Here is a 14,006-nt window from a genome sequence, read left to right as displayed (position 1 = left end):
CTATTTTAAATATTGTATATGTTTAATGTGTCGGAATTTAAAAAAAAATATGTACGAGAGACAATTTATAGTATATGCTGCATTGATTTAAATCTAAACGATGTGGCATGCCGCATCCATGATGCGTCAAGCGAGAAAAACTTAAATAGTAATTAAGTTAAATTTATTTACTAACGCTTACGGTTTAAGCGTTTAAATTGCTGGATCTATATTAAAAGAATAAAACGAAACAAAACAAAACAAAACAAAACAGCAAGCAAACATATATGTATGTATAATGGCGCGGAATTATAAGTAAAACAAAAGTATAAATGCCCCCCAACCCTGTCCCCCTCCCCCCACCCAAAACAACAAATGAGAAAAACAAAAAAATGGCAAAAACGTAACCCAGAAAAAAAATCAAAAAAAAAAACGAAATGAATACAAAACAAACCGATTGAATATGGAAATATGTTTAAATAAGTATTTTAGTGTTAATTATACAATTTACAAGTACACAACACAAACAAAACAACAACAACAATATAATATAAAATGAAATAAAGTTTTAAAACAATATTTGTAAAAAGTAAAAAAAAAATATCTAATGTGGTTTTAATTTGTTTTTGAATTGGAAAGCAATCAGATCAATAGATATAAGAAAAAAGAACCCAGACTCTGTCCGTCTGCAACTGTTTTCTCCAAATAATAATGGGCTTTGGAATGGTACTATTTATGGCATTTTCCACTCTTGTAGATAATGGTTTTGTTCATTGCAATCACAGCTGGAAATCTGGCGGGGCCGATCTCTTGGAAAAGTTGTCTGTTTTTGTTATAATTGAACAATTTGGCAGCAAAGTGCGTGCGGCATGTTATCAGGCCCGTGTCTCGGTAACCACAGACAGACAGGGCCAATTGGCCCGGCACACGAACGTGGCTAATGAATGGACAGTGCAGTTTAGTGTCGGAGGAGAGTCGGGTGGCCAGTCGAGGAATACATTGGGTTGTCGGGGCAACCGGCCCGCTCGATGGGGGCCCATACAAATTGAGCAGTTAATTACACTTTCAGCGGACAGTGGTCAGTAGTGATAGGAGCGTTGCGGCTAATGCTGCACAAGGCAAAAAATCGATAAAGCAGCGGCCAGGGAAGGCAAGGGAAAATGCATGTCCATCAAATTGCACTGAAGAAATCAGGCCTTGCAAGTTGCAAATACTCGCATTAATGCAACAAAGTGGCGTCGTCCTGTTTCCACACTTGCATGGGACTGGTGCGCACTGCTGTTGGCGCCGCAGGGGACAGACAGCCGCCGGCGGAGACTGTAGCCTCGGTGAACCATTGCCCGACCTATCGACAGATTGCTGGTGCCACAACTGGAGCCGGTTCGGCGCCGGCCAAGCGAGTTCCCATTCTGTTCTCCACCAATCGTGGACTCTATCTGCGTGTCGCCCAACCTGTTGGGGATCAGGAGGTGCTGACACTGCAGCCACGGGGGCAGAACTACAACATCAGTTTCTGTGACCTAGAACGCTGGGTGAGCCAAACAGCCAAGCTAGTGCAGGGCAGTTCAGAGATTACCGATTCTTCTGTCTTCTTGCAGAGCACCAATCGCGCTAATGTTGTTAGCCTCGAGGACACCTTCACCATCACCCATCAGCGAAATATGACACCGGAGGTGCACTTGTATCAGCCGAGGCTATGGAACAATCACGTCAGCTACAGCCTGATGCACTGATCCCCACGGATTCATCTCTCTGAATATAACTATATACATATTTATTTAACAAATGAAGTCTAATCTACATTACTGGATCTATTGAATTTAAGGAGTACTAGCTGCTGGGGCCTTCGACTGGAAACTTGGGGAATATTACGCTATATTTTTAATTTAGTTTGTTTGAGAAATTTGTTTCCTTGAGAGGGGTTTCTTAAGTAGTCTGTTGGGCGATGTGTTCGAAAAATGTACAACCTTATGCTATATAAGAGACTGCAGGTATCCAGGAGGTCCACGTCGTTCCCGTGAGGATGAACGAATGAACGTCCCGCATGCCCTTCTGCCGACGACAGACTGTAGTCTGATGTGAAATCAGTTGGGCTTTATGGCTAAAGAATGCCCATTCCGAGAGTTTCTTTTCGTCGAGGTGTAGCTTGATTCGATTTTGTATGTCCCTACCATTGAAAGGGGTAAAGAGCATAGATGGTGCAAGTCTCCTGCGTCTTCCATTGATTCCTTGGTGGCTGGGAGCCCACAGTATGGTGCTTTTTGTTAAGTGAGAGCTTAAAATTTGTCTTATTTCCTGGATTGTTGTGATTTGTTGTGATCCCACTTCCGTAAAGAGGATGTTGCGGATAGGCTGTCCATGCAGATCAACAATTTACAAGTTTTGGGAGCGAAATGGTAGGGTTTCGGCGATGAAGGTGGTTGATAGGTCGTCTATTGTTGAAATTATACGCTGCATGTCTTGTTTTTGGCGGCGTTGTAGATTTGCTTGTTTTTTATAGGTCCAATAAATTAATATAAATATTAGATCGATAGATAGCCTTAATTATAATTCTTTTACTTTTAAAATTCCTTAAACAGAGAACTAAATCGAGTTACGAACAATATTTATATTGGTTAGGCCCTATTGCATCCTTAGGCCGTATTGCTGGTGAGTGAGGCCATCAGAAATTCCATTTTGTTCAGGAAACTCTTGCCCTCGATTTTATCAAACTTCACCTGACAAAGATTGAGAAAATATTAGCAAATATTAGAGAATATGAGACTAGAGCTGAGACCTACCTCCTTGAAATTGCCACCCAGATTCTCCCACAACTTCTCCGGCACCAAAGGACTGGGAAAGAAGTCCTGTCGCGGACTTCTCGCTATGTAAACCTTAACATCAATTTGAGGATCGCAGCGTATTTGAACGGCTATCATGCGATCACCATTCGGGGAGGCCAGAAGGCAGGAACTGGCATTGCCCAGAGGCTCCACCTTGCCAATGCCCAGATGATTGCTATTCGAGAGCACCGTCCAGGCCATGCAGCGGGCCAGGCTGACCAAGCAGGAGATTTGATGAGAGTTTATTTGGCAAAGTATCAGGTCACGCAGCTCCTGCGGCTCATAGGACAATCGCATGACGCGTCCGTCACGACAGATGCACTTCAGTGAACGCTCCTTGACATGGATAACGAGCGAAGTTCGCCCAATGGCATCGTAGCCGTGAGTAACTATGTTGATCTTCACACAGGACATGGTGGGACTGTTCATGGCATTCCAGTGGGAAACAATCTGGGGATCCTTTACATCCCTCGCCAGCGTATCCAGCACGTACTGAGTGCGCTTGCGCATGAAGATATGCTGGGCCTGGGCAATGATCTGTTCCAGTATGGTCTGCGATTTGGTCATGTCCAGGAGCGTTTCACGATCGGCAGCCATGGGACCGGCCAGCATACGCTTCTTCGTTGGACCCAGTGGAGCACTTGCCGGATGGGGGAACGGATGGTGCGAATTCTTGTAGTGAACTTCCCGCAGCAACTGGTGAAGGGAATGCTCCAGCACATGATCGTGATCGTTAATCGGAGCCGGTTGGTTGGAGTCAAAGGTGGTGGAGTGGCACAGGGAGATGATCAGTTGAATATTGGGCAGCAGGGTGGCTCGGATCTGATTCCCAATGACCACATGCGGAATAGGCGCCTGCAGCTGAATGGCCTCGCGTGCCAGCTGTGCGAAGAGCTCCTTGCAGAAGAGAACGTTCTGGGCAAACTCCAGCGTCTTCTGCCAAACGCCAACCTGAGCGGTTATGTTAGGACCGTGTCCCATCAGATTCACCTGTGCTGTGCATAGATCCTCTTGGTCTTTTTGCGTGATGACTTTAATGTAGGCCACACCTTGCAGCTCAGCCGGTACAATTACCCTCAGAGCGGAGCTGGCCTTCATCTGCATGCCATTGTTGGTGGCTGTGCTGCTGCTGGTAGTCGAGGTGCTGGCACTGTCGTCGTCGGATGCCTCCTCCGCCTTGGTTACCTCGAAGGTGCCGCTCATTCCGAATTTCGATCCCGCTGTGCGGTAGCTGAGATCTCCTATGATCGCATTGGATACCTTCTTCAAGCGCCAGTTTTGACGCAGGCGCAACAGTTCTATGTGAAAGTCGGACACGTTCCGGCTACGCTGTTCGCTGTGGGCATTGCGAAGACGCTCGGCGCCACTCAGCAAAACCTGGGCCGCTTGTGAGATAGCCTTTTTCCGACTATAAACCTGAACAATGGGCTTTGTATCGTCGCCCTCCTCCAGCAGAGGATCTAGCACCAAATATCGCTTGTCCTTGGCTATGGAAATCACATCGGATAGCACACAGATTTCGGTCAGCGCATCTTTGAGCTTGTTCCGCACGGCATCCCAGGGCCAAAGGCTCTCCTGGAACTGAGTACCATCTTTGTTCTCTTCCTCAGCAGCTGCGGCTGTCTTCTCCTCCTTCTTCAGATCGTCCAGCGATGTTTTGCTGAAGTCTATGCGGGCCGCACACTTGGCCAGGCTCTCGGATAGAGTCGGCGGTCTGAAAAGTTCATCAACAACTTGTTGAGAAAAGCCAGTTTCACTCAAATCGAGCACTTACGGTTGGTACAACTCGGTGCCATCATATCCAATCTCTCGTATCTGGTTCTCGCAAGTGGTTTCCACCGATATATTCACAGAATTGGACATTTTTGTTGACGAATTTGCCGGAAAACATTGGCAAAAAAATGCAAGCAAGAGGTAGAGTTGCCAAGCGTCTGCGGTTGCCAATCGATAAAGGAGACTATCAGTAATCGGTTTATTTCAATGGTATTGATATTAAAAAAAGTGGCTGGAAATAATGCAATTTAATTATTCAATTTGCGACAAATATTATGGGTAGTTTTTAAGCTTGCAAACCATTTATTTTAGAATAGTAAGCATACGGTAGAGTTGCCATCAGGTTTATTGTGGCTGTCCGGAACATTTTACAACACTAAAACATTACTTTCATATTTTCTGACTTCTCATTTTGGACTCCAACCGAAATAAATAATATTATTATGTTGTTTCTAAAGAGTAAGGAAGAGACGTTGGATGTGACTGATTACACTGTCATTATACCCAGCATATGTGTGGGAAATGCGGCTCAACTCGCCTGCGACCTGTTGATTGCCTCCAAACAGCTCAAGCGCATTGGATCCGTCACCCATCCAGCGCTCATACCGGTCTTCGGTCCATCTGCCTACCAGCATGAACCCAACGAGAAGGTCTCATCGTGTGAGCTGTACGAGGGAGTCGAGGACAAGCTGCTGGTCATACAGTTCCGGGCACCGTGGATCGCGCGACACACACGCAACTTCCAGCAGCAATTGGTGGAGCTCATCAAAGGTGCCAAGCGAGTGATCATTCTCAGTGGCAGCTTTGGCTTTGAGAAACGGGTTATTGAGGCATCGCCCTGGGCCTACCGTGCCAGTGAGAATTTTAAGCTGGCCCACGCTGCCCAGCTTGGCAATCCCGATCTCATCAAGTGGAAGGAGCACACCGGAGAGGCTATCTATGGAGGCGGCAACGCCTTGCAGTTGTTCAAGGCCTTCGATGAGGCTCAAGTGCAAGTCATGCTGCTGTTCCGCTACCTAATAGAGGGCGACAACTCCACAGATGCCAGTCTGATCGTGAGAGAACTGAACGAACTGTGCGAGGACTTCCTTCAGCTACGCGGCGGTGGCGATGGCAGCTTCAAGCTGACCGTCCCCAAATCCTGGAACTTGCTCTTTGGCAACGATGTAACAGAGTTTCTATTCTAGTTGTGTATATTTTGGACAAATAAATGTTAATCTTTCGGTGTAGGATAAAAGAGATTGCTAGCACGATGCTCCCTGAAATATTCACTGCCGTGTTCCTGGTAATCCTTGCGCGTTGTCAGCGTCTGACCAAAGTTGGGCTGACCGGCCTGGACGCAGGCACCCAGCCAGGCGCTCAGCGTATGATCATCCGATTCGTAAATGGAAAACTTCGACTGGAAAGGACGCATTTCCAGAAACTCCCTGGCCAGACGCTCTTTGAGACCACGGAACTGAGCACAACCCCCGGTTAGATAGACGTGCTCTACCATGCGCTGCTGTTCCTGGGCGGTGAAGAGCTTCAGCACAAAGGCTATCAGCTCCGCCAGGCCCGCCTCCGGGGACCCAATCATGCTTGGCTGAAAGAGAATCTCCGGCACACGGATATCCTCGACACCGAAATGCAATTGATAGTTTTCCGCTGCGCTCTGGGTCTGCACCGCATTGCCATCATCAAAGTTCACGTCGTAGTGGCTGAGAATTTTCTCGAACTCCAGCAACTGCTCGTTGTCGGCATCCGAATCGCTGTCGTCGTTATAGCGATTGATGCGCTTGTACACGTCCCAGTCGTTGTCGTTCATGCCAAAGCCATCGTCCTCCTCCTCGCCATTGGCCTTGCGACGTTTCTCGCTGCGCGCCAGCGTCGAGATGATACGCATCCGCTCCTGCGCGGCATGCGTGTGCCGTTTTCCCTGCTCCTGTCGCTGCTGCTGGCGGGTCTGTTTGCGCTGCAGTAGCTGCTCACGCTTGCTCTGTAGCTCGGCCAACCAATCCGCCTGGGATACGCCCTCGGGGGCCTTTGGCATTTTGTCAATTTTTTCCTGCTGCTTGCTGGGCTTCGGTGAGCTCAGGGGACGTTCCTTGATGCGCTTGATGCGATTACTAATTGTGCTGATGAGCGAGTCCAATTCATCCAGATTGCCAATCTGCTGCTGGGCCAGAGCCAGCTCGAACTTCTGCAGCTTATCCTGCTCATAGAGCTGTCGAAGTTTGTTGTACACAAACAATTGTTGCTCATCCTCGAGCAGCTTTTCGCCCTCCCTACGATTCTTAATCTCCAGCAGGCGCATCGCCAACTCGCGACGCTTCTCCAGCTTCTGCTCGGCTGTGAGCAAAGCGTTGGTGGCCGTGACTGGATTGTATGGCAGCTGGATCTTCATGATGTGCTCCTCGTAATAGTCTATTTGTCCCCATTTGAGCAGCTCCTCCCTGTAGTCGACAGCAATGTGGCAATGCTCGTGGACCAGCTTCTCCATTCGGCTAATGGAGATGGCATTCAGATGCACGGGATACTTCATTTGCATCAGACACAGCAAATATGTGATAATGTGATAGCCTCCGACATTCAGGCGACGCACATGCTGCAGCTGGAGCTTGCCATTCAGCACTGGGATCACGTGGGTGGTGCTGTAGCCAAAGGAGATGATGAGGGCATCCGATACCTGCAAATATAACTCTTTAATCAATCAAATCACACATTTTTGACGGTGGCTGTGTCAACCTTCTTGCGACGATTTTGATAGTGCTCCCAACTGTAGAGGGCATCGATGCCATACGAAACGGCTGGAATGCCATAGCATTCAAAGAGCAGTTCGCTCATGTTCTGGCGGCAGAAGTTGGGATTGGCCAGCGCCTCGGTCAGCACAATCGGATTTGCTATGCTCTGCTCTCCCTCGAAGCCCATTTTGGTGAAAATATAATCAAAGATCTGCTCCTGATGGTTCCAGTTGGTTATGATGTTCCTCTCGAATGGCGACTTTAGATGAGCCCGCACTGCTTCGATGTTGGTTATGTCATTGCCGACTTGTATTTCGGCTGGTACCTCAGCTGCGACTGGAGTCGGGGCACCGTCTGTGGTGTCCGGAATGGCTTCCTTCTTTCTATCTTTGCGAGGTTTGGTCAAGACGTTTCTGAATCGTAGCGCTGGCTCCTTGGTGTTGTTCCAGCCTACACGGCATTCGTATGAACCATTGTCTATAACCAAAACGCGCTTCGGCGAACCCATTTCGATGCTTTTATAAAGGAACTAGCAATTTCAATATGCGGTACAATCAAGGTAAATAAATGCCGCAAACTCAAGTGTTGGAAGGTGCACTTAGCTTCCGACACCATACAGCGCCAATCTTGCTTGCAAGGCATGACAACCCTGAAATATAACTGTAAGTGCAAAATTTTCCGCGTGCATTCTTTTAATTTATTTAAAAAATGTACGTAAAATTTAAGTTGGAGACTGAGGGAAACTCAACGGTGAGCAATAAATAATACTGCATAGTTGACACAGTATAATGCCAATAATTTCTTCGCAGCTGCCGCTACTTTTGCCAATAGATGATGATGCGACAGTTTATGAGTTGAAGCTGCTACTGGAACCGTCCATAGGCATCCCAGCAGATCTGCAGCAGATTTACTCGCTTGGAAAAACCATTGGCGACCAATGCAAGTTGTCTGCAGTCCTGGATTATCAAGTGGCTGAAATCAACGGGACGGCTGTCTCGCTGTACAAAATGAAGGAATTCGTCTGCGTTCTGCAATTCCAGTGCTACAATCAGAAGAAAGGAGAACCGGAGACTAGAAATTTGACCATAGAGAAAGAAAAAAGGTAATTAAACCATTCCCTCTAAATACAAACGAATGTGTCTAAAATGTAATACTCAGGGCGCGTCTTTCCAAGGAGAATTTGGACGATCCAGTAAATACGGCAATTGTACCAGAGACAGAGAAAGCTACATGTTCTTCTGGGTGTATTAGAATCGAGCCTCACGGGTCTCATATTACCCAACCTGGAGTTGCTAAGGACACCACAGGTGTGAAGGATACAGCCGAAACAGTAGTTGCATGTAGCGCAAAAAAAAGACTGAGCGAAGATGACGAACTTATATATGCCGGTGTAATGCCAGAAAAGCGTAAATTTGTTTTGGTGATCAATGAAACCGACTCAACGTCTGGATTCGACTCTCTTATGGACCATTTTCATGGGCTCTTTGACAAATTCGAGGACTGCGATACCCTCCAGTTCAGCGAAAGCGACTCTGTAAATGTATTTGGTAATAATTTAATGATTATATCTGAGGATAAGAAAACCTGTGAGTGGATAGCCAATGGTACAAGCACCATTTATCCCCGTTACAAATGCTTCAGCATTATCGAGTTTTTTGGCTTGATAAAGTGCTCTTTTATACTGCCCATCATTGGAAAGGACAAGGAATTGGGCACTATTTTCAAACTTTTCGAGCAGCAGAACGTTGGAATAGTGACGGATAAGTGGATTGTGACGGATCGAACTATGTTGGATCCCAAGAGCGACGATTTTGCCGAAAAAGCAGCTTCAATCATATTGGATAACCAGGAAGTTGTGCTCTACGTTGATCGTGAGAGCAAAACATCTATTGCCGAGCAGGGCTTCAAGCTTAAATACTGCTTTTGGCGCCTACAATTTACATTCTTTTAAATGTATTTGTTTAAAACCTCCTCGTCGTCGTTTCAAAAATTAAATCCGAAAAATAATTAAGGAACGAACAAAAAAAATTCTAACATAAATACAAACAAGACAAATTTAAGAACAATGTTTTAATTAAATTTGCAATAATTTATACAATTTATATTTTTGTAATTAATGCACTGCTTGCTACTTGTTAGTTTGACTACTTGCCTTGAAATGTTTTGACAGATCTTGTTTCTTAAAATAAATAAAACTTTTAAACTACGATTATTGGATTTTACAAATTGGATTAATAAAATAAGATTTAATTCCGTTTAAATTTTGTTTCCCCCAATAAATGCACATTGTGTGTTTGTTTTGTTTTGTGTCATATCAGAATATCAGCGGCAAGAATTTGTTATGTTGGCAACCCTAATATTCGGTCAATAAGCAAAGAAGAAGAAGCAGCACAAAAAAAACTTCTTCGTGACTAAAAACCGAGTCGCAAAATCCTGGCTAAAAGTCTGGGCCCTGGGCCTTCCTCAGGCAATATCAAAACAAAAAACCAATCAATTGTAGCTAATCGATACCCGGGACAGTTCTAAAACGGCAAAATGGAACGAATCAATTTGGAAAACATTGATATTGCACGTCTGGAGGAGGCTGTTGTCGTATTCTATCGCTCAAACTCCCAAGAGCAGGCAATTACGCACGAATGGCTTACGGAGGCCGAGGGCAGCCCGCAAGCCTGGCAATTTTCATGGCAGCTAATGCAACTGGGCAAGGTAAGATATGTACATAGACCTGCGCATCAATTAATTCAATATGTATACTCGTGCATGCAAATGCATACACATGCCACGATGCTTGCACCTACTCAACTCTACTCTAAACTACTCTCTTCCCGCGCAGAGCCAAGAGGTGCAGTTTTTTGGCGCAATCACCCTGCACGCCAAGCTGATGAAGCACTGGAATGAAGTGCCGCCGGAGAATCGCGAGGAGCTCAAGCAAAAGATTCTCGAGAAAATTGTCCAATTTGCTGGCGGACCAAAGATTGTCCTCAATCGCCTGTGCATTGCACTGGGCGCATATATTGTCCACATGCTCGATGAGTGGCCCAATGCCATTGAGGAGGTGATTGATACCTTTCAGAACCAGCGCATACCCAATGTCAAGCCCGACGTCCAGCTCTGGATTATGCTGGAGGTGCTGACGGCCATACCAGAGGAGGCGCAGGTTATACACACCTCAGTGAAGCGGGTCACGTTGCGAGCGGAGGTCGGCAAGCGGGTTCCGGTCATTCTGCAGACGATGGAGGCATATCTGAGGCAGCAGATGAACCGCGTGTGGGATGCAGAGGCCTACAGCAACATGATACGAGCTGTCAAGTGCGTTGGCACTTGGATCAAGTGAGTGAAATGCACATTTCGCTATTGCATGCGGTAATTGTTGACTTGACTCTCTCGCCCCTTAGGAATATTGGCTACTCCCTGGAGGCTTGCGTGACCATTACGGCTGTCCTTTTGGAGGTGGTCAACAAGTGCTACTGGCCCGCCGTTCAAACTGGCGATGGCTGCATGTCCGCCGATGAGAATGAGCTGGCCGAGAACTGTCTCAAGTCCATGGTGAACATCATGATCCAGCCGGAGAGCCACAGCTATCCGAAGACGGCATTTGTTCTGCTGCGAATGTATCTGGACTCGCTCTGTGAGATCACAAAAATGGAGTGGAAGCGGGATAATGACAACGAGGACATCATCGTCCACATTTACATGCTGTTTGTGTCCGCCGTGGAGCGCCACTCCTCGCTGCTGCTGAGCGGCGTCATCTCGCCGGATCCGATTCTACCGATTACAGTGAATCGCATGGTGCAGGAGATTTTACACTGCACGGACAAGCCGGGCATCTATCCGGTTGAGGAATCCTGCAGCACCATGGCCCTGGCCTTCTGGTATATGCTGCAGGACGAGGTCTTCGCCATGACAAACGAGGAACACAAGCGCCGATGCTGGGAGTACATAAAGCCGCTGTACGCACACTTGACCAGCATTCTGGTGAGGAAATCGGAGCAGCCCGATGAGAAATCACTGGACAGATGGAGCTCTGATGATCTGGAATGTTTTCGATGCTATAGACAGGATATATCCGATACCTTTGTAAGTGCTTACTGAGTCAAATTCAAAGAAACATTGCTCATGCCTCCCCTCCTGTTACTAGATGTACTGCTATGATGTCTTGCACGATTACATATTGGTGATCTTGTCGGCGATGTTGGACGAGGCCATAGCCGATATGCAACGCCATCCGACGCACTGGACCAAACTGGAGGCCTGCATCTATTCGTTTCAATCGGTGGCCGAGCACTTTACCAACGACACTTCGAGACAAATTCCAAATTTGATGCGTGTCCTGAACGAGATACCATACGAGAAAATGAACGTTAAGCTGCTGGGCACGGCCCTGGAGACAATTGGTTCCTATTGCAATTGGTTAATGGAGAATCCCACCTATATACCGGCGGCCATAGATCTGCTGGTGCGCGGCCTCAACTCGTCCATGTCGGCCCAGGCCACGCTCGGTCTGAAGGAGCTGTGTCGCGACTGTCAGCTGCAATTAAAGCCATACGCCGAGCCGCTGCTCAATGCGTGCCATGCGTCGCTCAACGCCGGGCGCATGAAGAACTCGGACTCGGTGCGGCTGATGTTTAGCATTGGCAAATTGATGAGCCTCTTGCCGCCCGATGGTATACCCAAGTACTTGGACATAATAGTCAGTCCATGCTTTGAGGAGTTGCAGGCCATTTGCCAATCCGATGGAGTAAGTGCAACCAAAATCCACTACCCCTGAAATGTATGAATACAAAAAGGCTTCTTATATTCCTACAGAAAACTCCCACGGCACGGATTCGCACAATTTTCCGTCTCAACATGATCTCCACTCTGTTTTCTTCATTGAATACCGATTTGAGTGAAGAGGACAAGGAAATACAGATTGTCCAGCCCGTTTTGTTGGTCATGCAAAGAACAATGCCAATTTTTAGGCGCATTGCCGAGATGTGGGTGGAGGAGCTAGATGTCTTAGAGGTAAAAAGATTGGTTTACCCCATATGCTGGATGCACTAAATGCTATAAATCATACTCGTTCTTAACTTATAGGCCGCCTGTAGCGCCATGAAGCATGCCATAATGAACCTAAGAAGCAGCTTCCGGCCCATGCTGCAGGATCTGTGCTACTTTATTGTGGCCAGCTTCCAGACACGCTGCTGTGCACCAACGCTAGAGATATCCAAGACAGTGCGTACTCTCTCTATCTCTCTGTTGGAAATCATTTAATTTAGTTTCTCTTCCGCAGACTATTGTCATGTTTTACAGGGAAGAGGGCTGTAAGCCCTATATGCAAGAACTTCTGCGGGAGTTTATCAAGCACAGCTTCAAGCTATTTGAGAACACGCCACAGCAGAACTTCTCGAATATATCGGACACCATGGAGGCCTTCTTTGGCTGCCTGGCTCAGATTGTGAAGAAAATACCTCAGGCATTGGAAGACAAGACACTGGCCTACGATCGCCTCGTCTACTACGGCCAGCGTTGCATGACGCTGCCCGAAAGCGGTGCCATACGCTGCGGCATACAGTTCATGACACACTTTACGATTCAGTCGCGCAACCACGAACACATCACCGAGGTCGTGTTGAAAACTGGCGAACAGACCGTGTACTTCATCATGATGTGCGTGGGATATTTGACGCCACGCTCGCAGGTGGACAAGTTTGCCGATATCATATTGGCCTTTAACAAAAAGTATCCTGCGGAGCTGGCCATCTGGCTAAAGACCGTGATGTCCGTCCCCCATTTCCCCACACCGCTATTAAACGATGCAGAAAAGTCGCGATATGTTTCTTTGATTATCAAGTGAGTGTGGCCTTAAAATTGATGCAGCAAAGTGCTTATAAACGACTTCTGTTTTACAGGGAAAAGGTGAACAAGCGGCTGCTGCAACAGCATCTGTCGGAGATGGCCATCAAGTTGCGCGGACTCACCGAAAAGTTCCAGTAAATGTGGAAGCCTGAAGCTATTTAGAGGCCAACCAAATCGCGCACCTTTGCTTTTCAAAACTGGATTCTAAATGTGTTTCTGTCCTGTGTCCCATGTATTTAGACTGTAATTTAGGCGACTCTGTAAATGTTCCTCGACCTTAAGTTGTTGTTACCGCACCTCCCACACCCGCCACCGCCTTAGTTTTTAACATCTCCAAAAACTCTCGACAAGACAAACTTTTATTTATAATTTTACAAAAATTACATGCTTTCATTTACAATTTTTTCCATAGGGTGTATAACTCATTTATATTTATTGTTTGTTTTATATTTTTTTAAATTTTTTTTATACATAAATATTTTATTATTCTTAAAATTTAGAAAGTTTCGATTTTTCACCATTTCCTCGTGTATGAAAAAAATCTGCCTTTCAAGTTTTTATGAATTTTTAATCCCCAGTTTTTTTCTAGACCTTGCCATTATTATTATTGTTTTGCAACTTTTCCCCATATCGTGTATGTATCTATAATGCCAAAAAATATGTAAATACATCTCTTTATATAATATATATATATATATACATATATATATATATATATGTATGTGTGTCTATAGCTAAACTGAAGCCTTTCGTTTTCTTGGCCTGTGTACAGCACTTGGTAGTGGTAGCAAAACTTTTTTGATCCAGCAGCTCCCTGCAACATGCAATCAATATCTTCTCATTTCATTAAGAATCATTTGAGAATATCCATCCG

General features: G+C 46.2%; 6 protein-coding genes across 6 annotated transcripts; 4 read left to right on the top strand and 2 right to left on the bottom strand.

Annotated features, from left to right (window-relative positions):
- Positions 1-1,204: 1,204 nt before the first annotated feature.
- On the top strand, positions 1,205-1,789 carry LOC6594309. Its single transcript, XM_002019771.2, has 2 exons — positions 1,205-1,511; positions 1,578-1,789. Exons 1-2 carry the CDS (start codon positions 1,239-1,241, stop codon positions 1,710-1,712), a joined length of 408 nt encoding a protein of 135 aa, XP_002019807.1. The 5' UTR covers positions 1,205-1,238; the 3' UTR covers positions 1,713-1,789.
- A 710-nt stretch (positions 1,790-2,499) lies between these two features.
- On the bottom strand, positions 2,500-4,686 carry LOC6594308 (mediator of RNA polymerase II transcription subunit 17). The gene is made up of 3 exons (XM_002019770.2): positions 4,576-4,686; positions 2,760-4,515; positions 2,500-2,696 (listed from the first exon to the last, which is right to left on the bottom strand). The coding sequence occupies exons 1-3, from the start codon at positions 4,662-4,664 to the stop codon at positions 2,613-2,615; spliced, it is 1,929 nt and encodes a 642-aa protein (XP_002019806.1). The 5' UTR covers positions 4,665-4,686; the 3' UTR covers positions 2,500-2,612.
- Positions 4,687-4,995: 309 nt separating this feature from the next.
- Positions 4,996-5,839, top strand: LOC6594307 (proteasome assembly chaperone 2). Its single transcript, XM_002019769.2, has one exon. It carries the CDS (start codon positions 5,018-5,020, stop codon positions 5,759-5,761), a length of 744 nt encoding a protein of 247 aa, XP_002019805.1. The 5' UTR covers positions 4,996-5,017; the 3' UTR covers positions 5,762-5,839.
- LOC6594306 (actin-related protein 5) lies at positions 5,750-7,819 on the bottom strand. The gene is made up of 2 exons (XM_002019768.2): positions 7,299-7,819; positions 5,750-7,239 (listed from the first exon to the last, which is right to left on the bottom strand). Exons 1-2 carry the CDS (start codon positions 7,800-7,802, stop codon positions 5,788-5,790), a joined length of 1,956 nt encoding a protein of 651 aa, XP_002019804.1. The 5' UTR covers positions 7,803-7,819; the 3' UTR covers positions 5,750-5,787.
- A 167-nt stretch (positions 7,820-7,986) lies between these two features.
- Positions 7,987-9,500, top strand: LOC6594305. Its single transcript, XM_002019767.2, has 3 exons — positions 7,987-8,044; positions 8,104-8,396; positions 8,453-9,500. Exons 1-3 carry the CDS (start codon positions 8,003-8,005, stop codon positions 9,243-9,245), a joined length of 1,128 nt encoding a protein of 375 aa, XP_002019803.1. The 5' UTR covers positions 7,987-8,002; the 3' UTR covers positions 9,246-9,500.
- Positions 9,501-9,699: 199 nt separating this feature from the next.
- Positions 9,700-13,532, top strand: LOC6594304 (importin-13). The gene is made up of 8 exons (XM_002019766.2): positions 9,700-10,000; positions 10,128-10,624; positions 10,690-11,371; positions 11,433-12,032; positions 12,101-12,298; positions 12,371-12,508; positions 12,567-13,126; positions 13,186-13,532. The coding sequence occupies exons 1-8, from the start codon at positions 9,830-9,832 to the stop codon at positions 13,268-13,270; spliced, it is 2,931 nt and encodes a 976-aa protein (XP_002019802.1). The 5' UTR covers positions 9,700-9,829; the 3' UTR covers positions 13,271-13,532.
- Positions 13,533-14,006: the final 474 nt, after the last annotated feature.

The sequence above is a fragment of the Drosophila persimilis genome, unplaced genomic scaffold (genome assembly GCF_003286085.1).
Source record: "Drosophila persimilis strain 14011-0111.01,24,50 unplaced genomic scaffold, DperRS2 tig00003933-arrow-pilon, whole genome shotgun sequence".
Taxonomy (NCBI): domain Eukaryota; kingdom Metazoa; phylum Arthropoda; class Insecta; order Diptera; family Drosophilidae; genus Drosophila; species Drosophila persimilis.
The sequence above is the reverse complement of the archived record's forward strand: the minus strand, read 5'-3'. Positions and strand labels throughout refer to the sequence as shown.